The 22,204-nt window shown below is 42.3% G+C and overlaps 2 protein-coding genes across 4 annotated transcripts; both read right to left on the bottom strand.

The window, feature by feature from the left end:
- Positions 1-6,399: 6,399 nt before the first annotated feature.
- On the bottom strand, positions 6,400-8,132 carry DHRS1 (dehydrogenase/reductase 1). Its single transcript, XM_034765812.1, has one exon. It carries the CDS (start codon positions 7,423-7,425, stop codon positions 6,439-6,441), a length of 987 nt encoding a protein of 328 aa, XP_034621703.1. The 5' UTR covers positions 7,426-8,132; the 3' UTR covers positions 6,400-6,438.
- A 202-nt stretch (positions 8,133-8,334) lies between these two features.
- Positions 8,335-20,547, bottom strand: ZUP1 (zinc finger containing ubiquitin peptidase 1). 3 transcript variants are annotated; one of them, XM_034765808.1, is made up of 9 exons: positions 20,402-20,547; positions 19,606-19,776; positions 18,963-19,084; positions 17,273-17,441; positions 15,092-15,280; positions 14,237-14,405; positions 11,657-11,808; positions 11,042-11,262; positions 8,335-8,666 (listed from the first exon to the last, which is right to left on the bottom strand). In XM_034765808.1, exons 1-9 carry the CDS (start codon positions 20,481-20,483, stop codon positions 8,619-8,621), a joined length of 1,323 nt encoding a protein of 440 aa, XP_034621699.1. In that variant the 5' UTR covers positions 20,484-20,547; the 3' UTR covers positions 8,335-8,618. The 3 variants fall into 3 exon arrangements, with proteins under 3 accessions (XP_034621699.1, XP_034621700.1, XP_034621702.1); XM_034765809.1 differs by lacking the exon at positions 19,606-19,776 and having other exon boundaries at positions 8,341-8,666; positions 18,963-19,087; positions 20,402-20,546; XM_034765811.1 differs by lacking the exon at positions 19,606-19,776 and having other exon boundaries at positions 8,341-8,666; positions 20,402-20,546.
- Positions 20,548-22,204: the final 1,657 nt, after the last annotated feature.

Below are 22,204 nucleotides of genomic sequence, written 5' to 3'. Positions count from 1 at the left end.
ATGAGAGAAATTTGTTTCTGGTACATTTTTGTAATACTTATTTTCTTTTAAATTTAAAAAAAAAGTCTTCTGTCAAAAATCTATTTCTGGATTTACCTCTTAAGATCCAAGAATTATCTGAAACAAACACTTATCATATGCTATCAATACTGTTGAACTGCAGTTAAATTCTAGCTGCTTGTAGAGAAGAACATTTGAAAATTGGAAGAAAATAGTGATATGTGAAACCTGTCATTATTTGTTGCTCTTTGGAAGTATGGACTTGTGTAACATGAGTTCTTTGTTTGTGATTAGGGCTCAAATTGATCAGTATGCAGCTGTACAACACACCAATATCTCTCTCAAGCTATTTTCTTCTTCCGAGACTCAGCTTTCATTTTTAAGAGTAAATCTCTAGTTACAATTGCAGAAATATGAACAGAGTGTAACCAACGCAGGGATGTCTGTGTGAATCTGCTGTGAGCCCTGAACAATAGCTCCAAGAGGTATGAACTGCCCCACTCATCTCAGTGAGGTGTTAATTCAGATTCCCTAGTGGTGATCATTTAAATGTCAGCATTCACTATTCCAGCTTCAACTTTTCCAGCTTTCTGTAAAGATCTTTTGCTATGACGTGGGTCATGTAATCCATTGTCTACATGACCTCTCCGAGAAGTGTCCATTGTATACAGTTCCTGGGATAGTAGATTCTCTTCAATGGGCCATCAGCACATCTGACTACTCCATTGTTGTACCTGAAAGGATGGTTGTAGGTGTTCCCCAACTTCACAACATATTTCAGTAACACATACATAGCAAAACGTCATAACTCCCCGCACAACGATAACACATACAATCCAACAGGATATTAATGTTCAAGAGATCAAGACTTTTAAAATGATACCTCCCAAGGCATATTTTGTACAAAACATATCAATTATATGACACTGGTGAATATGGGAGTTTCAGGGGGCTGCTTTGAGGTACAGAGTGCCACACCCTAGCTGCAGATTGTTCCTATTACTTCATGTCCACTGAAGATTGGACAAGAAGAACAAATGGTCACTGTCCTCTTTACAAGAGCCATCCTCATTTGTCTGGTTTTCTATACCTTTTATCATTTTCGTAGCTTTCCCTTGGATCCTCTCCAATTTGTTCACATCTTTCTTAAAATGTGGCACCCAGAACTGGACACAGTACTTTAGATGAGCCCTTACCAGTGATGAGCAGAGCAGGACAATTACCTCCCATGTCTTACATACATCCCAGAATGTTAGCCTTTTTCACAACTGCATCACATTGTTGACTCATATTCAATTTGTGATCCACTATAATCACCAGGTTCTTTTCAGCAGTATTACTGCCTCACCAGTTGTTTTCCATTTTATAGTTGTGCATTTGATTTTTCCTTCCTAAGTGAAGTACTTTGCGTTTACCTTTGTTGAATATCATCTTGTTCATTTCAGACCAACTCTCTAATTTGTAAAGGTCATTTTGAATTCTAACCCTGTACTCCAAAGTGCTTGCAAACCTTCCCAGCTTGGTGTCATCTTCAAATTTTAAAAGCATACTCTCCACCCCATTAGCCAAGTCATTAATGAAAATATTGACTAGTATTGGATACAGGATAGACCTTTGCAGGACCACATTAGATTCTTCCCTCCCAGACTGACAGCAAACCCTTTATAACTACTACTTGGGTATGGTCTTTCAACCAGTTGTGCACCCACCTTATAGTAATTTCATCTAGACCACATTTCCATAGTTTGCTTAAGAGAATGTCATGTGGGATTGTGTCAAAAGCCTTACTAAAAATCAAGATATATCACAACTACTGCTTCCCCTATTCACAGGCCAGTAACCCTGTCAAATAAAGAAATTAGGTTGGTTTGGCATTATTTGTTCTTGGCAAATCCATGTTGGCTCTTACTTATTACCCTATTTTTCTCTAGGTGCTTACAAATTGATTAATAATTTGCTCCGATATCTTTCCAGGTATCAAAGTTAGGCTGACTGGTCTATAATTTGCTGGGTCAAATTCATTCCCCTTTTTAAACACAGGTACTATGTTTGCCATTCTCGAGTCTTCTGAGCAGGGCTGGATTTCCAATTAGGCACATGTCTGGGGGTGCCGGCATTCTACGAGTGCCTAAAAGTTAAAAGTGGGTTAAAAGTTTAATTTTTTTACAGAAAACATGAAGGTCAGCTGTAGGCGGGGAAGGGGTGTGTGCTGAAGATGCAGAGCCTAAGAGTGCATAAGGTGTAAATCCGACCCCACTTCTGGGACCTCACCCATCCTCCAAGAGTTCTTGAAGATAATTGCTAACAGTTCCAAGATTCCTTTAGCTAGTTCCTAAAGCACCCTAAGATGAATTTCATCAGGCCCTGATGACTTGAATACAACTAACTATTCTTTAACATGATCTTTCCCTATTTTGGCTTGTGTTCTTCAGAATCCAAACCACCCCAGCTTGTCTCTGAACAATTCAAACACACATGCCAAGTCTGGACTCTGCTGTATTTGGCACCCACTGACACGGTTCCAGTACTGGCCCAGACTTCTCTGCTGTGTCTTGGCTTCCCCCGGCATCTGGTCCTCTCATCAACCCCTCAGCTGTGGGTCATAGACTCCAAGGCCAGAAAGGACCATTGTGGTCATCGAATCTGACCTCCTGTATAACCCAGTCCATAGAACTTCCCCCAAAATATTTCTGTTTGAACTACAGCATAGCTCTTTAAAAAACAATCTAATTTTTATTTTAAAATCGTCAAGGATAGAGAATCCACCATAATCCTTGGTAAATCATTCCAATGGTTAATTACCGGCACTGTTAAAAAAAAAAAATTTGAGTATGTCTAGCTTCATTTCCAGACACTAGATCTTGTTATATCTTTGTCTGCTAGACTGAAGAGCCCATTATCAAATTTGTTCCCATGTAGGTACTTACAGACTGTGACCCCTTAACCTTCTTTTTGTTACACTAAATAGAGTGAGTCCTGTGAGTCTGTCACTATAGGGCAGTGGTGGGCATGTTTTCTTGTCCTTTAATCATTCTTGTCTCTGAACCCTCTCACCATCCTTCTTGAACTGTTGCAGCGGTTGCACCAGGTCCACATACAGAGGTAAAATAGCCTCTCTACTCTGTGGAAGCAGAGAAAAGAACTGACAGAAGGGAACTGCAATGCATGACGTTTGTTAGCAAGAGTCAGGCTAACTGTAACCCTGATAACGCGAGATTTGTAGAAGCGAGGATTGTGTGAGGCAGGTGAGAAAGAACTGTGTAAGAAGTCATCATGACCTCAGTATAGATAAGGTGTAGAAGACCTTGTGTAGATAAGGTATAGAAAATAATTGTATGTTGGCAAGAGTCAAAACAACTGAGGAAATGAGATATCAAGATGGCCTATGTATAAACAAAATGCTGCTGTCCCTCATTATTTCTGTAATGAAAGGTATAAATGCTTGCTGTAATTAGTTACCAGAGAGAGACCTGCTTTGCTCTCTCCTCTGCACATGTGAGAGTTAATAAAGCTTCTGACTTGCTGTACCTAAACAAAATAGTGAGAACTCAGTTTTTCTCCAACAACTCCTACTCAAGATTTCCCTGTTACATCCAATGATCACAAGTTTGTGACAGTCCTGCTTCTTGCTCTCCCTCTACAGCTGCAATTACAGACCTGTGCCACTCAACCACACTCTACCCCACACCACCTCTCTCAATCATCGATCTGGGTTCTTCTTCCTTTTGTGGCTCTGGCTGAGTCTCAGGTACAGAATGGTGCAGGCTCACTGCAGCCACATGCTCAAGGCCCAGCCTAGAGCTGACTCTAGTCCTGCTGTATCCCTGCAGCAGTGGTAACCACCAGGTGTTCACACCCCTGCATCCTTCTCCCTCTTCTGCCCTGGAGACCTTGCCACAGGAAGTTGGATAAGAATTTTCTGATATCTCTTTGCCCAATTCCTGTTTCCTTGTCCCCCCACCAATCAGACCTTCAGAGGATGAACTAGTTTTGGTGAAGGGGAATTCACAGCCCCTTACTTTAATTTCACACCTCTATGACTGGTAAGAGGACACTCCTTCTTTCAAACTCCTGCTTAATCACGTGACAGATAGCCAAGAAAAGATTAAGGGTGCCTGTTTCAGTCTGGCAGTATCTACAAAAACTAAATACAAATTAGTGAAGGGGAAAAAACCTGAGCGGCCAGCCAGCTGGCCAGTGGGAGGGGGGCCTGCAGGAGGGGGTGAAGAGGCACGAACGGCAGGCATAGGGGGCCAAGCGGAACTGGGGGTGGAGCCAGGGCAGGACTTCGAGGGGTGGGGGGGGAAGGAAAGAGAGTGAGCGGGGGTGGTCCTTGAGGCAGGGCCACGGTCCGGGCGTGCACAGCCTCCCCAAATGGAGGAGTCACGCGCTGCCCATGGAGGCTAGTGTGAACAATGACAGCTCATTTAATTGCTCCGGTGGCTATAGGTAAACCTAAATGAAGTTGACCTAATTTTATAGTGTAGATAAATCCTCCGTGTTTGGGAGTAGGGAAGTAATGCTTCTTAGACACGACCAGGGGTGGTGTTAAATTTTCCCAGATTACTGGGTGGGAGCTGAAGTCCGTTCTGTTTTGTATTGTCAAGAGGAACTCCTAGATAATGAACCCAGCCCTTCTTGTTGCCAGCTCCACCTGACAGAAGGATTACATGTGCATCATCAACAGAATTATTACCAAACTTCCAGTCAGTCACATTTGTGCAATCCCACTGATAACAGAAGATTACACAGGGGTGTGGGAGATAATTTGATTTGAAGAAACTTGATTCCAGTTGAAAGCTAATAAATACAGTTTAGCGCTTAATTCTCAGACTGAGTTTACAGTGGTAGCAGTTATTAAAACAAAGCAGAACTTTATCTGTAAACTGAGTATATGGATAAAAAAATTGAGACACAAATAAACCTCCCCCAATACTATTTTCTGAGTAAAATTGCAATCTCAAACTCAGACACCAGGTCGTAGCATCACCAGAATAAATTTTACAGTAAAGTGCTTTTCCCAGAAATTCTACTGACTAATTTTACAATTTCTGTAAATGACATTTCCTTTTATCGTAACAGCCTACACCTGGAAGATACATCAAGGCCTAATGTCAGGACTGTGGGGCAGTGTAGGACTCATCCCTGCGGCGCCTCCTGCTGGTCTCTTCCAGGATGCTAGAAGAGCTTATTCCCGGAGCACCCCCTGCAGGCTGGTGATCCGCCTTGCCACTGACCCCGTGTCCTTCTCAGGACCCTTGTGCCCCTTTCTCTGGGTGCTGCCCCCTGGCAGTAGCCTCACAGTTCTGGGTCTCCCCCTCCCAGGGGAACCCTCACACACCATCCTCACTTCACCTCAGTCTTGGCAACTGCCCAGTCTCCATCTAGCACCCGTTCACTTGGGCAGACTGCAGTATAAGCCACTCATCACAGGCAAAGGGATTTGGACCTGCTGCCTCTGCCTACCCATGGGCTGCCTCCTGCAACCCAAGTGCCCCTTCGGCCTTACCCTAGACTTGCAAACTGGGGCTTTCCTAGGCCGGAGCTCCCTGGCTCCCTTGGCCTTTCCCCAGCCCTGCTCCTCTCTAGGCACTTTGGTAAGCTCCCTGCAGCCAGGCCCTTCTCTCCCTGCACGCACGCACACACTCTCTCTCTCTCTCCTTGAGCTCCTGGCTCAAGCCTTTATAGGGCCAGCTGGGCCCTGACTGGGGCATGGCCCCAGCTGAGCCTGCTTCCTCCCAATCAGCCCAGGCGTCTTGCCCTTCCACAGCCCTCCTCCAGGGCTGTTTTAACCCCTCAGGGCAGGAGCGGGTAACCACCCCGCTACAGGCAGTAAGAAGGTCAATCAGCCAATTATACTGAAACCAGGACATAATCCCTGTTTTATTATGTACTGTAAGAACTCCTCTGCTAAACCAGTATGTCCTGGAACCACGTGGGTCACAGTTGATAGATTTGTTCCAAAATCTATGGGTATCCAAAGCATTCTAATGAGAAACTCTTAAACAGCAAAGGATTAAATCTGAATTTAAATTTTTTCCAGGAAATGGATAAGCGGTTATATACTAAATAAAAGTTCTATAGTCTTCGCATTATGGGGAACTAGCATGAATAGCTGTTCTTTGGCCATGGGGAGCAAACGAAGGCAGGAATTATTGCAAAACTTTGAAGATGATTTCAAAAGCTCGCTGAAACACTCAGCCAAACCCTTCCTCCCCAGAGGGAGAGATTATAAACACCACCTTAAAATTAATATCCAAATCAGGGAGTGTCCCTCACCAAAAAGGAATAAGCTCTGGGGAAAGCCAGCTTTGAGGATTTTTGAAGACTCGCTGGGCATCAGAGGGGAAAGTTTCAACTCCAAGACACATTTTCAGAAAGAAACGAAGAAACAGAAAATTCAAAAACATCACGGGCACATTTTTTATTATTGATTTATCAAATATTTTTTCCAGGTTTGGGGGCTGTTTGCAGGGGCGGGTAGACACTGAATTTGCTAGAGTAAAGTGTGAGAGCCCATTTGGGTATGCTGACGCACTCTGGGATGAGGCGGAAGAGGCAGGTCAGCCGTGGCATCAGCATCACGAGAATATTGCGCACTGATACGTAGTTGTAGACAGGTCTCCCATCCACGTCACGGAAGCGGTAGCGGCGGGCGAGGTCTGGGGTGAGCAGCACCTTGCCGCTGTGGCACATGATGGCGGGATCGGACGCCAGGCCCACCACGCACTTGCCACTCACTTCTGGACTCTCCGAATTGCCAATCATCTTCTGCAGCTGCACGACCCACGGGCCTGAGCCCTCGGCCCCCTCCAGCACTGCCTCAGTGCGGACGAGGCCGGGCCACAGCGACACGCAGGCCACGCCGTAGGGGTGCAGCTCGAGGGCACAGTCGGCGGCCAGGCGGTCGCAGGCAGCCTTGCCCACGCCATAGGGCACGTTGAACATGTAGCGCAGGCCGCCGGGCGAGGAGATGACGACGATGAGGCCGCGCCCGGCTGGCACCATGAGGCGGGCAGCGTAGTGGGCGCAGAGGTAGTGGCCCCGCAGGCCCGCATTGTTGATCTGGTCCCAGAAGGAGGCCGGGCTCTCCCAGAAGGGCAGCCCCAGCTGGGCGGCGATGGCATCCACCCCGGAGAAGGCGTTGGTCACCAGCACGTCCAGCCGCCCGCCGTCCGCCTGCTGCAGCCGCTCGAACAGCGCCGCCACCTCCTCCTCCCGCGACGAGTCGCACACCACGGGCACGCAGCGCCCGCCCCGGGCCGACACCTCCGCCGCCGCCCGGACCAGCTGTTCCCGCTGCCGGCCCGTGATGTACACGGTGGCGCCGGCCTCCGACAGCTGCAGCGCGATGCCCTTCCCTATGCCCCGCGAGGCGCCGGTCACCAGGCACACCCGGCCCGCGAGCCGCCCGCCGCCGGACATGCCGCCGCCGCGGGAGGGCGCTGGCCGGAGTCGGCCGAGAGGCGGTGCGGCTGCACCACAAGCCGGGGAGAGCCGCGGCCACTGCAGCCCGGTTAAATCCCGCCCCTGCCTTCTACTCTCCCGCGATGCAGCTGGGGACACGCCGGAAGTTTCCGGCCCGGATGAGTCTCCCCCGCCTGCAGCTAGACGCCGCCCCGCCCCGCTCACAAAAGGGGAGCGGCCCCTGCGCTGGAGACACCACTTGGCTCACGCCAGGCCCGTCGCCCCTGGCGCTGGAGCACGGCTGGGGGATGCTGAGATCACCCCTCTGCTATCTTCCCTTCACCGTCTGCACGGGGACGGGACAATATGGCTCCGAGTCAGAGTCCAGCCACCCAGAGCTCTTTGCAGGAATACTGCCCCTCCCGTCAGCACCCCACTAGCTGCGCCGTCACACCACGATTGAACACAGCGGACCGTGAAACACTCGTATTAGGCAAGGCCCTAGAGGGAGGACTGGAACCCATCCAACACGTCTTTTGAAAGGAGTGCCAGCTGTGAGTTAATCCTTTGCTCCAATTTTACTAGCGCTTCTGAGCTCCACCTTTGAATTTTTTTTCTGCAACATTGATTCATGTTGAAGCAGCAGCTCCACATGTACAGTGCATGACCCTCACCATATGGTACAACTCCTCACCTCTAAGACATCATCATGAATATAGGAGAACAAGAACTTTGCAACTGTTAAGGCAGTTATAAATAACAGATACACGTAGCCCCATAGGGTTGCTCCTATACAGAAAGGGTGGTAGAATAGATACTAATAAAAACTGGTGGAAGAGTAAATAAGAGCCTTGATGAGTCATACAGCAGTGACACATTACACTTACAACCTTGTAGTACTATTCCCATCGAGAGCAAGTCACTATAATCTTCCATACTCCAGTAAATTGATCAGATTCCCCACTTTATTATCCTACAGGGCTAACATAAGGCCCAACCTTATATTCCTGCAGAGTATAGAGTACACAATCATGAAGCCTATAAATATTTATTAAAAAATTAGCAGGACAAACATTTTTTTGGCAAGATATAATTAAAGATGCTGAAAAATATTAACACATTATAAATACGATGATTGAAAAGCTGTCTAAATGCATTTAAAGTTTCACATCCACGGAGTTCCAGAGAACAGTAGCAAATAGGCCATTCTTTTAAGGAATCCTCGCTGCTGTGAACACTTGAGAAGCCTGGCACCGAACCTTAAAAAAAAAAAAAAAAAAAAAAAAATTAGATGCATTCAGAGAACAAAAATATCACTTAACATATACTTTATGTAAGTGTGAGCATTATTAAGTAATTTCAAAACAGTATTATAAATTAGTTATAATTTTTTTGAAGTATTAAACAACTTTAACCTAGAGTTAAAGTTACCTATTTCTTTCCATTATAAACCTTGTTTGCAGTTGCTTATAACTTTACCAAACTTTAGACATTCACGCTGAAGTTTTTCCATGCTGGGTGTCTACCTTAGGCTGACGGTTTAAATTTCAGCTGAAAGAATGAGATTAGGGAAGTAGTTATTTTACCTTTACTAAAAAATTCATATAACTGTTTTGTTGAGAAGGTCTAGCACCTTCATGTGGAGGGGGGGCACCTGGTGTCAAGGATGTGTTTTTTGTTAAGAATGATTGCCCAAAAAGTTCACCCCAAATTTGGCCAAGTTATAAGCCTCTGAAAAATTTGTTTGGATGTGCTCAGCAGAGGCCTATTAGAATTCTAAATCCATGGAGCACTGCATCATTAATGGTCTGGATGATGGGATGGACTGCACCCTCAGCAAGTTCGTGGATGACACTAGGCTGGGGGGAGAGGTAGATATGCTGGAGGGTAGGGATAGGGTCCAGAGTGACCTAGACAAATTGGATAATTGGGCCAAAAGAAATCTGATGAGGTTCAACAAGGACAAGTGCAGAGTCCTGCACTTAGGATGGAAGAATCCCAGGCACTGCTACAGGCTGGGGACCGACTGGCTAAGCGGCAGTTCTGCAGAAAAGAACCTGGGGATTACAGTGGACAAAAAGCTGAATATGAGTCAACATATTGCTTTGTTGCCAAAAAGGCTAACAGCATATTGTCCTGCATTAGTAGGAGCACTGCCAGCAGATCGAGGGAAGTGATTATTCCCTTCTATTCGGCACTGGTCAGGCCACATCTGGAGTACTGCATCCAGTCCCCCCCACAGAAAGGATGTGGACAAATTGGGGAGAGTCCAGCAGAGGGCAACAAAAATTATTAGGGGGCTGTGGCACATGACTTATGAGGAAACCCTGAGGGAACTGGGCTTATTTAGTCTGCAGAAGAGAAGAGTGAGGGGGAATTTGAAAGCAACCTTAACTACCTGAAGGGGGGGGGTTCCAAAGAACCCGGCTGTTATCAGTGGTGACAAATGACAGAAGGAGCAATGGTCTCAAGTTGCAGTGGGGGAGGTCTAGGTTGGATATTAGGAAAAACTATTTCACTAGGAGGATGGTAAAGCACTGGAATGGGTTACCTAGGGAGGTGGTGGAATCTCCATCCTTAGAGGTTTTTAAGGCCTGGCTTGACAAAGCCCTGGCTGGGTTGATTTAGTTGGGGTTGGTCCTGCTTTGAGCAGGGGGTTAGACTAGATGACCTCCTGAGATCTCTCCCAACCCTAAACTTCTATGATTTGGGCTGAAGCATGATCAGTATACGGCTGCATGGACTGAACAGAACTTTCCCTGTAATTGCTCCGCCAACACTTCTGAGAACTGCTGTGTCTGGCAATAGAATTCAGCAGAGACAGTGTCTCCTAAGCAATCAATATTGCCACTGTTGGGCAGGATACAGGAGAAAGCAACCTGACTGGAATGCAGAGGGGCAGGGGAATGGACCTAAAGGATGAAGAGCAGCAGAGGGAGAGGGGGAAAGGGACAGACAGGAGACACAGGGAAAAACAGTCTAGTCTAACCACTGAGTACACTCCCCTCCAGAACCAGGAAGTGAACCTAGGCGTCATGAGACTATATTTCTCTGCTGTCAGCCAATACCAGTGTGAAACATGCTGGTGATGTGTGTCTCATCCCCCACTGGTTTACATATAAAACAATAACCTATTGCTACAGCCTTAATCTTAGTGTAGACAAGATCTAACTAAATTCTCTTTGCAGTTTCAATTGGGTATGGTATTCTTTGTTTCTGAGAAGAGCTCAGTATTTCTTTTGGAGAAAATGCTGTATACACGTAAAGTATTATGTACATACACAAAGCTGCAAGCTTCACAAAACTGATTTAGGAAACTGTTTTTAAGAATAGTAGAATTAGTATATATATTTTGAATATTAATTTGAATATTCCTTTAATTAGAATTACAAGAACTTGAACCACATGAGTATAAGAATATGTACTAAAGTGTTTTAAAGATCTTACTTTTATTAGTGAAGAATAAATAGATGGGCGTTTTGTTTTGGGGTATTTTGCTGGAGTGTGGGGTGAGGAAAGATGAAAAAAAGATCACAACACACCCAGATTATCAACTGTATATATCCAGAGTGGTTAAGACAAAAGGTTAATTCTATTATGTTTCTGTGTACAGAAACTTTTCTTGAGTACTTACAACTTTCTCCTCTGGTGAGAGCTCGCCATCTACAGCCACTATTTGGTACTGCTTATCTTTTAAGCTACCCACAAATTTCCGAAGTAGTTTGAGACTGGTATCATCATTGCTTTGTTTTAAAAGTTTCTGCATTTCTTGTGATGGACATCCTGGGTCAAATATTAGTAAACATAATGTTCTATTCTTCCTCTCTTCTATGCCAACAATAGTACGGCTATGCCCTAATTTCAAAACAAAATAATGACAGTTAAAAACTCGCATCAGGTACCATGACTTCTTTTATCCCTTTATTGCTACAAGTCCTTCGGCCAAGTAAAGAATGAGAACATTTTATTTGACAAGCTATTTGCCAATGAAAAGTTGGTATCAACCAGTTCAAACCCCAAATCTGGCCTTCAGTCGACTGTAACAATTTTAATCTGATGGGAATCTTATTTTATATATTTCTCTTTACTTACAACAAATAAGATTAACAGGAAATAAATTGGGAAGCTTCCTACATACAGGGATGAAGGAGGCAGAGAATATGAAATGTCATTTGAAATAGTACCATGTTATACAAATATAATAAAATTCTATACAAGAGATCAAGAAACTAGTACAGATTATGCTGACCTTGGTGCTGCATGTAGATAGGTGGTTTGGGGGTACAGACAACCTTTGTACCACTTTCTCTGTTTGAAGAATAGTAGCTCAAAACCCATTCAAATAAACGAGGGTGTGTACCCAAGGGGCCAGTTGGCTTGTGAAAGTCAATGATTTGACACCTAGAGGAGATTTAAGATGAAAACTCAGAGTATTATAGTAAGTCCAGGTTTTTTGTTTGAATGGTTTGTAGTGCCTAGTCTTTAGTCTGAAATGTCCGATACACTTATCACTGCTTTTACAAAAATAGCACTAGCAGTAGTTTCATAATTGTGTGGAACCAGAAACAGACCACAGACCCTGCTGGTCTGGAATGGCCTGATGACAGTTCAGCCAGATACCTTCATATTATGCCTAAAATTTTTTTACAACTAGAGCAAAAGCTATACTTAAGAAGCAATGTGATTTCTATTGCCCAAAACTGGGAAAAAAAACCTATCCCTTTGGTTACAAATGTTCCATCCTTAGTCTCAGCTCAAAGATAATTTGGGGAGTTTATGAAAATCCTTTCACCTTCACCTTGAGTTATCCAAAGTGACAGGACAACATCATATTTTAAGTTTGAGTAGTAAATTGAGACACACGCAAATCAATAGCTGCACTTAAAACTTTTTTTCATAAGACTAGATCTCAATTAGGAAGAGTGGCTGTGAAAGTTTTAATGAATGTGAAGCTTTAATTAAAGTGAGTTTTATGCATAGGCGGTATGGAATTTTACTAAGGCCTTGTCTACCCTGCCACTTAAGCGAATGTAAGTTAAGTTGCTCGGGGGTATAAAAAACCCACACACCTTTGAGCCATGTAACTCACAGACTTAATGCGGTGTCTACACCACGTTATGTCGGCGGGAGAAGCTCTTCCGCCGACATAGCTTCCATCTCTCATTGAGGTGGATTAATTGCATTGATGGGAGAGTGCTCTCCCATAGACTTATTGTGTCTTCACCAGACTGCTAAATCGACACTGCTGCATTGACAGTGGTGCCGATTTAGCGCCATAGTGAAGACATGCCCTAAGTTTTAAGCCGAATAACTGCCTGCAGTTCTATGCAGATTCACAAATTGTGTGGTGCTTTAACTAAGGGCTTGTCTACACTACAAAATTAGGTCAACTTAACTTAGGTCACCCTACAGCCACCAAAGTAATTCAATTGGCTGTTGGTGTCCATACTACCCTCCTTTTGCTGATGAAGCACATCCACACCAGGAGCACTTGCACCAACTGAATTGGGGCACTGATAGCCAAGTGAGGGGCACTGACAGCCGCAAGGGGCTCACACCTGGAGCCCCCATGCACCTCAGGGTGACAGCCCCAGCTGTGAGCTTAGTACTGGGCTCAATTTCACAGCCGTAAGATTGACATTCTTGCCAATTTCATGCTGTTATTGTCTCTGCTCCACAGGGCTCTCAGCCTGGACAGCTTGGTTTCCACCTAGGAGCTTCACAGAGAGCTTGGGCTCTCAGTGCAGGGCAGCCTGGCTCACAGCTGTAGCTGTGAAATTGACAAACTGTAAGCCCTCCACTGGGCTCAATTTCACAGCATGGTGCCTACCAGCCATGAAATTGACATTCTTGTCAATTTCACAGCTACAGCTGTGAGCCCCAACAGCCACTGTAAGGTACACAGTGTCTGACGAAGTGGGTATTCACCCACGAAAGCTTATGCTACAATACGTCTGTTAGTCTATAAGATGCCACAGGACTCTGTCGCTTTTTACAGATCCAGACTAACACGGCTATCCCTCTGATAAGTGTCTACAGCAGGGGTCAGCAACCTTTCAGAAGTGGTGTGCTCAATCTTCATTTATTCACTCTAATTTAAGGATTCGTGTGCCAGTAATACATTTTAACGTTTTTAGAAGGTCTCTTTCCATAAGTCTATAATATATAACTAAACTATTGTTGTATGTAAAGTAAATAAAGTTTTTAAAATGTTTAAGAAGCTTCATTTCTTCATTGGTTCTGCTTTGAGGAGGGGGTTGGACTAGATGATCTCCTGAGGTCCCTTCCAACCCTGATATTCTATGATTCTATGATTTAAAATTTAATTAAAATGCAGAGCCCCCCGGACCGGTGGCCAGGACCCAGGCAGTGTGAGTGCCACTGAAAATCTGCTCGTGTGCTGCCTTCGGCACGTGTGCCATAGGTTGCCTACCCCTGGTCTAGACCAAGCTTCAGTCTTATGTGCGTTTAAAGATCAGTCAAGTTTAAAGCCAATGAAGTTGCATAAGTTATACAGCTCCAAAAGCAGTGTGCCTGGTTCTCACTCTCATGGAAAGGAATTTAAAATAAGAAACCAATGGCCTAAATTGGTTTGAGTGTGCAGATATACAAAACACAGCATACGTATAGGCTAAGAATTTTGGCACCTCCACCACCTTCAAAGGTAATGTGAAGAGAAGAGACATACAAGTGTGGTCAATTATTAGCTCTATAATTATAAAATTAGACAAACAACATAGTGTACTATCATGTGTTACTGCTCAATATGTTTAGTTTGGAACCGAAAACATCCCATATTCTTAAGAGATTATTGAAAATCTTCACGTACTTTAACCTGAGACTGGTTAACAGAGAATAAATTTCACATGCTCCTATCCATGCCTTGGTACCATGTAATCTATTGCTGAAGTGAGATGCTCCTTGAGGATCAAAACCTTCTTTCCAAGCATCTTCAATCATGGACTGAATTTTGGGAATACAAGGAATTAAAGTAATATCTGAAATAAAAAAAGTAACATTTATGTTGCTGATACCATAAACTGAAGCAGTCTCTTATTGTTAAAAGTGCAACTAAGGGTATGTCTTCACTACCGGCTGGATCAGCAGGCAGCGATCGATTCAACGGGGATTGATTTATCGTGTCTAGTCTAGACACGATAAATTGATCCCCGAGCGCGCTCCCATTAACTCCTGTACTCCAGCTCCGCGAGAGGCGCAGGCAGAGTCAATGGGTGAGCGGCAGCAGTCAACTCACCGTAGTGAAGACACCGCGGTAAGTAGATCTAAGTACGTTGACTTCAGCTACATTATTCACGTAGCTGAAGTTGCGTAACTTAGATTGATCCCCCCCCAGTGTAGACCAGGCCATAGTCTTAATCAGTGTTTCATTTATAAAAACAGGAATGACAGATAATCAAACAGCCTTAGTGTGTTACAAAAATACATTTCTATTTCTAGCTCTTTACTCTAAAATATTAATTTCAGTTGGGTCTCCTTCAGTATTCAGTCTTCTTGTCTCAAATTTGTTCCTGAAAATTTGTAGAATACCTGCTAACGATAAAGAAAGTATTTCATAGATATCACTAACCTATTAAGTATCACAAAGTTTACACTCTTGATTTCTAATTAATCAGAATGTTGTATGCAGAAGTTAACATTCAAAATGGTAACTCACTGTACATACCTCTCAAACAGTCATCATACATGCCATTCCTCAATAATGAAGAAAGCAGCATTTGAAAGTTCCTGTAGCCACAACCCCAACCTCTGTCTCCCAAAGATGAATGGAAGTGATCCACTCCTGTAGAAAGCCATACACGCCTTACATCTTTGATTTCATTTTGATAGTACCTGCACAGTGCTTCAATGACTCCTAAAAGATAGAATATAAATATTAAGCCTACACAATGCACAAGTTAATATTCTGTAGGGGCAGGTTCTCTTTATCTAGGAACAGGTTGAGAAATCAAAAAGACAACACAGGTCAGAACTGATGAATACACATATAGCAGTCAGTTAAATCGTGAACTTAGGTCATGTACAGACATTAGACAATCTGGCCATTTCATTTCTCTCCCACATACCATAACTTGATGAATCAACATATTTCTCATATATTTTAAAAATCTGGCTGAGCTTTTCTGTTGCAGCCACATCAAGTGCCTTTTCTAAGATCAATATAGCATCACTGCATGAAAATATAACAGCATATGTATAATTGGTCAATTGTGAACTACAGAAGTGATACAAGGGATGTGACTAATTACTACTAATTGTATGACAAGTAATTCCAACAGACAATGCTAACACTCTATCCCCATCATGTTATCCCTTTTCAACCATGAACATCCTTATGGATACTATCGGTAATCCTCTCACACTTCTTCCAGACCCTCACCTTTTAAGGCAGTCCTTGAATAATTACTCACCAAGCAACATCCCCCAAAGTAATGTCCAAGAAAACAGTGGCATAGAACTCAAACTTTCAAAAATTAGAAAAGCCACTCATTGTGGCATGTCAAGTCTATTATTGTTATGCAGCAAGGAAATTCTTGGAAGTAGCTTTGCATTCACCGGTGCATTTAAGTGCCCAAAGGCCATATACTGCCTCATTTGTTGTTCTGCCATAAACATTACCCCTTAAAGTTTAAAAAGCATTGCAGTTCACCTTTACGATCTCAAGTCTTTAAGACCAATTTGTTAATTCCAATTAATGCAGGTGGAATTAAAAGCTAAATTTTAACTATCAAAGGCCTGAATTGAAGTTTCTGTAAGCACTAGTTGCCAACTATAGCTAAGGTAACAAAACCTTGAACTCTGGTTTTGGCAGGCAAATAAAATGAAAGGATTTTCAATGCCTTTTTAAAAGGCACTGGTAATTTTTAGTACACTTAACATACTAGAAGTAGCTTGGGATCTAAACTTTAGCATATTAAATGCTATCTGAATTAGATACTAAGTAAACATCTACCACTGAAGAATCTTTTCCTGTACTCTCCAATTAGGAGAGTTGAAGTTGAAGTTGTCACCAAAAGAATCACTGCTAGAAAACAAAAGCTGCCAGTAGGATAAACTTTCAGTGGCATAAAATGCAAGGAAGTGTTAAGGAAAAAATACAGCTGAGTATGCTGTCTTTTCGCTACATTATATCATTGGTACATACTGTATCTGGGCCACTGAGCAAGCACTACACTGTCTTCAGGAGAAAGTGAACGTTATTAGTGATGGAAGGTTAAATAAAGAACCTGATGGAATTAGCTGAGACCCTGCCAAACACAAACAGAAATGTAAGTGACTCAACTGCAAAACAAAGAACTGAAAATGTAGGGGAAACCCTATTAGATCATCTGTTATCCAGACAAGCAGGCAGAGGGCCAAATGGACAGACCAGACAGCTAGATTCCAAATTTTTAGGGCCATCGATCGCAGAAAGATGGGACTAAACAAGAAGTCAGGAATATGCGGGGCTCTACCTAATTAAAAGATAGTACAAGTAGCTAGCGATATCCAACAGCCCTGAATTGAGACGGAACCCCTCTCTATCTAGCTCAGGTTCTCAACCTGTGGCCCAATCAGCACAGAGCTGCGACCCATGTGACATCCTCAGGGCCGTGTAGGTAGTATTAGATGCGGCCCATGATGGTAAATGGGTTGAGAACCACCGGTCTAATTAAATACATGGTACAGAAACGGAGGTGAGCTACATAGTAGTAACTAGAAAGAATGAGAAGACCAACTACATGAGTAATAACAAGAACAGCAGCAGTCATAGCAATGCCATCATGACAACTTTTGGTCTCGATCAATCTGAGCCGAAAAGATGAAAGGATCCATGCTCCTCCAGCAACACAGGTTAAATACTGACCTGAGGTTTTTGTTTTCCCATCATCTACACCAAAAGCCAAAGATTCCATCATGTCAGCTTTTCTCTTATGATATTCAGAAGGCTGCATCCTTCCCCTAGCTACTTCCCGTTCCATGTTCTTTAGTGACTGCTGCTTGTAGCCTCCAGAACTATCCAATCCATATTGTCTCTGTTGAGCACAAAATATGAATAATTTTAATGTGTTTCTTCCTGCTGATTATCATTGTGAATAAAAAAGAATGCAATTAACAGGTATTGTTCTGAACAAATAAACAATGATTTGGAAATGCTCTTAACATGGAACTAATTCTGCCATGTAGCATTTAGTGCTCTGCTGCAGCTATGTCAAGCTTGAACTGATAACATCAGTCTGCCGGAAAGCACCTTTCTGAGGAAAGTGTTTGATTATTATTGGACTCTAGCATACAAAAATAAATTGCAACACATGAATATTATTACTGAAATTTTTATGCTTATTTAAATTAATAAAGCCTACCATGAGCTTTTACTGAATTTGGACCTCTCAAACTCCCATTCTCAAAGGAATTAATTTTACATTCATACTTTATTATGTGACAGCTACTATACACAGACATGACATAGCTAATTATTGCAAATAAATAAAATTAAATAATAATACTTAACATGTATCTAGTGCTTTGCATAATCAAAGCACTATATAGATATTTAACTAACTAATTTTCAAAATATCCTTGGGAGATGATTCACATTTTACAGTTGGGGAAAATGAGACAAAAGTGAAATGAGCTGCCCAAAGGCCACACATCAAGTCAGTGGCAAAGCTATATTTAGAACCCAGTACCTCCTGACTCCCAAACTGCCCATTTCTCCAAGACCACATTACCTTCCCACAAAGGCAGCTCTGAATTTCAACATGACACTCCTATTAGAGACTTCCTAATAGAAGCATTTTCCCCAGCTTATTGTTTTGTAGTGAGATTCTGACAAAGGTCACTCAGCCAATCAAAGCAGTTGAGCTTTTTCTTTTTATATACTCAAATTTCATTGGTCAAAAATTTGTTTACAGTGATGTGGTAATGACTGAAGCAATAAAGTATGACCTGCTGATAGAGCTGCTTGACTAGAATTTCCTGAGTTAGATACACGGTAGCTATGTTCAAACCTACTCCAAGCCAGAGCTTGACTGCTTTTTATTATATCACTAGCCACGTATTAGAATTTATTCTTACACTATAGATAAGAAAAGCATGATTTTTCTCTTCATATGGTACAAAATGCACTGCACCAATAGTACATCACATCTGGGATACTACCAAATTTAATCATTTCAGATTCAGTTCTGCCTGCACAATATTTATCACAGATATACATAACTGTGAAAAGCAAGACTATTTTAGCACTCATGGAGAAGGGCTCCAAGTCTCACCTTACTCAAATTAATCTGATTTATAATATGAAGTTATCAAAATAAAAATAATGTAATTTCTATTATAGCTGTTCAGTTTGTTATTACTATATTGCTAGCAAATTGTGTCATAGGAAATTACCAGACAAAAAATGTGAAAAATAGCAAGATACAAATAAAGAGTTATGTGAGATGCTAAAGTGAGAATGCAAAAAACACAACTCCAAGATACTTGTTTTCAGTTTGTGGTTGCAAAATTTTTCAGTGGTACCGTTTGGATGCCATGGAAAAATTTTACAGTACCTGCAGTTTTTGGAATTCTTCTCTTTCTCGTCTTGCTTCTTCTAATCCTTGCTGTCTGTCTTCTTCATTCTGGAGCTGCTGAGCCAGTTCCAAATCACTTAAACTTCCACCTACATTTATATCTACTAGTATCATTTTAAAAGAAAAGAAGATGCATGCACGTTTCAATAGGCTGACATAAAAATATATATTTACCTATAGCAATGTGTTTGCATACACATAGCTGGGTAGAGGATGAAATGGTGAATGCCGAGGTTAAAATGTTTGCTTTCTGTATACTGACAACAAAAGAATTAAAGCAGGCATTAGGATGTGTGCAGAGTTCAATTTTGAGGAACTGGATGGGTATGCCCTGGACAGGTGTACATTGAACGGTAAGGGACTCTTGTGAAGCTAAGGCATCTGTGGATTTGGGTTATGTCTGGATGATAAAGCATGTGAACTGAATTTGTCTGGAAGTTAACTAGTATTTCCTTGTTTTTTAGTGATTGCATTGACAGGAAATACAGTTGAGTGTACTTAACCATAGGATAACTCTTTTTGGGAAAAAATTCCCCTATTTTACTAAGTTATTAACAAAAAACTTTAAACAGAATTGGTGTAGGTGTGATCTGATGCTATGGAATATTATGGGCACTGTTACCTGACAAGCAGCACTCGTAAATGCTACCAAGGAGGCATCTTCTGTGTCTGAAAAAATTCTCCTTTAGTTTGCTAAAGAAGAGCTCCAATCTGTTGGACCTTACTAGTTCCAAAAGACCAGGACTCCCGCAGACAAACTTTATCAGATCCATGACAGGTTGGGTGGCATGGACTGAAAGTGAGAAACAAGAAACCTGGTGTCAGGGACTGAATGGGAATCTGTTAGAAGGATACAGAGCTAGGGAACCAGAGAGGCCCATATAAGAGGACAGAAGTAACTGGTCAACCAGCACCAGCACCCACTCTTGGCAAAAAAAGAATTGTGACTTTACCATAGAAAACCTACATATGTGAAATTTAGAGCATGTGTGTGTATGGATATGTTTTAGGGAGTTGGAAAAAACATAAGGTAAGCAGGGCTAGTTTTTTTAAAGTGTCTCATTATAAATGCTTTAATTTTGCCTAATATGTACACTACATCTGCTTAGTGGTTCCATAAAAAAATAAATTGTGATGGTTTGCACTAAGTGTAGTTTGTGAAAGTGACCTGTAAAAGGGAATTACAGGGTTTTACCTCTCACATATTGACTAAAGTTTAGTGTAACCTTAAGTTCAGAGTTGATAGTGGCATCTGCCTAATAAAGTAATAATTTTTCTTGTACAAACCTAGACAAATGCTTGAGAAGTTCAAACTATCTTTTTCTTGATTTGCTTTGGTACCCATAAATAAATATAAATGAAAGACAACTAATTTAAAATACTTTTGATCAATACCAAGTTTTGATCTTTTCATGTACCTTCTGAAAAGCGGTGCTCTTCTAGGTGCAAGTCAACATGTTCCTGGAGAATCTGACCATTTGCACAGACAAGATCACACATTGGACATTCATATAGCTGTTGACCATTTCCTGTATTTAAAGAAGAACTGATTTAAATGTGATGAACAATGCTATTATTTGGTATTTCATATGAGAAAAAAAAAAAACAGTTGACAGTATATATTCTGATAGGGATGTTCAAGCTGACAACAGTGATTAATTTTGTATTGACAACAAAAGAATTTCCTACTGGATAACCCAATGAAATGTACAGAGTAATTATACTCTTAAAATGGATTTATATATAGTTTGTATGTTAAGAAAATTAAACTCTTCCCACTTAAGCTCTGACAAGTCTGTTGGTGGAGGGATTCTCTTTTTTTTCTTTCAAATAACTGTTGGTCAAGCATAATATCCTGCCCCATTTAACTTAATGATCAGAATTTGTTACCAATTCTTCCTTTCAGAGAGATGATGTTTAGCTTGAAACATCCATTCAAAAGCAAAAGAAAGAAATGTCTGCTGTCAAGGGAGAAACCCATGTTTCCAAAAGAACACGCGTCCAGCCCTACAGTTGTGAAACCAACATGCAAAGGAAAAACAAATCAGCTGGTAATTTTTCTGCTTTATGATGTATAAAAGAGGTGGGAAGTTTTCCCTACCGCCATCCAAAAGAGATTTTTCCTCCTTATTTTTTTTTAAAACTTAGAAATATAAAATATATTATGTTTAGCAAAAACAGTAGGCAAAGGTTTCCTTGGAGGACCAGAAGACTGGAATGGGGAATTGCTTATTCCATTTACATAGAAAGGACACTGTGACGAATCTTTGACAAAGACTTTTTCTTAGAACTTTTAATCACTCTTTTGATTTTAATGTGTTGTTAACACCAAAAATAGTTTTACAGAGTTACAAAAATTCACTTTCCTTTCTCAATTCCCTTTCTTGGGACATACTCAATGTATATGAGAATTAATAAATGGAGCATTGTTGTTGAAGGAAAATGGCAATGAGTTATGCTTACCATGAGTAAAAAATCGTAACTATTAGAGACAAGGCCTCTTATGCTCCATGTACCTACATTCAGCAACAAAAGTATGCAGCACTTTAGAATTCTGCAAGAGAGAGTGAGTGTGTGTGTGTGTATGTGTGTAAAATTAATGGAAGATGTAGTTATCTTATACACAATCAGCATAGTAGCGCCTCCCCCATCTTATTTTTATTAAATTCTAGCATTTAATGCTGTCATTATGTTTTCTTTTTTTTTTTTCCTGCCACAAATTTTTGTAGTAATGGTACACAACTGTACTGTAGAATTTGTCAGGAGTGAAGCTGCAGGTTTAGACAGTTTAGAAGGGGCTGTTGTGGAAACAGGGAATACAGTTCAGAACTGTGAGATACGCACATTAGATGAATGTTTCTGCTGGAATGATCTACAACAGGGGTCGGCACCCTTCGGTAAGCACTGGCCGGGCCAGTTTTATTTACCTGCAGATACGGCAGGTTCGGCCGATCGCGGCCCCCACTGGCTGCGGTTCGCCGTCCCGGGCCAATGGGGGCGGCGAGAAGTGGCGCGGGCGAGCGATGTGCTGGCCGTGGCTTCTTGCTGCCCCCATTGGCCCGGGAGGCGAACCGCAGCCGGTGGGGGCTGCAATCGGCCGAACCTGTCGCATCTGCAGGTAAATAAAACTGGCCCGGCCCGCTAGGGTGCTTACCCTGGCGAGCCGCGTGCCGAACGTTGCCGACCCCGATCTACAATGTAATAGTTAATGTTGAAATTTA

Source organism: Trachemys scripta, chromosome 3 (assembly GCF_013100865.1).
Source record: "Trachemys scripta elegans isolate TJP31775 chromosome 3, CAS_Tse_1.0, whole genome shotgun sequence".
NCBI lineage: Eukaryota > Metazoa > Chordata > Testudines > Emydidae > Trachemys > Trachemys scripta.
Note: the sequence above shows the minus strand (reverse complement) of the source record. Positions and strands in the feature narration are given on the sequence as shown.

Excerpts from the sequence above, each read along its gene's own strand:
- DHRS1 (XM_034765812.1), bottom strand. The coding sequence starts at position 7,425 with ATGTCCGGCGGCGGGCGGCTCGCGGGCCGGGTGTGCCTGGTGACCGGC.
- ZUP1 (XM_034765808.1), bottom strand. The coding sequence starts at position 20,483 with ATGTGTGATCTTGTCTGTGCAAATGGTCAGATTCTCCAGGAACATGTT. Across the intron at positions 17,442-18,962 it reads AAGAATTCCAAAAACTGCAG|AGACAATATGGATTGGATAG; the intron begins GTACTGTAAAAT and ends TGTGCTCAACAG. Across the intron at positions 11,809-14,236 it reads TTAACCAGTCTCAGGTTAAA|GTGTCAAATCATTGACTTTC; the intron begins GTACGTGAAGAT and ends AATCTCCTCTAG.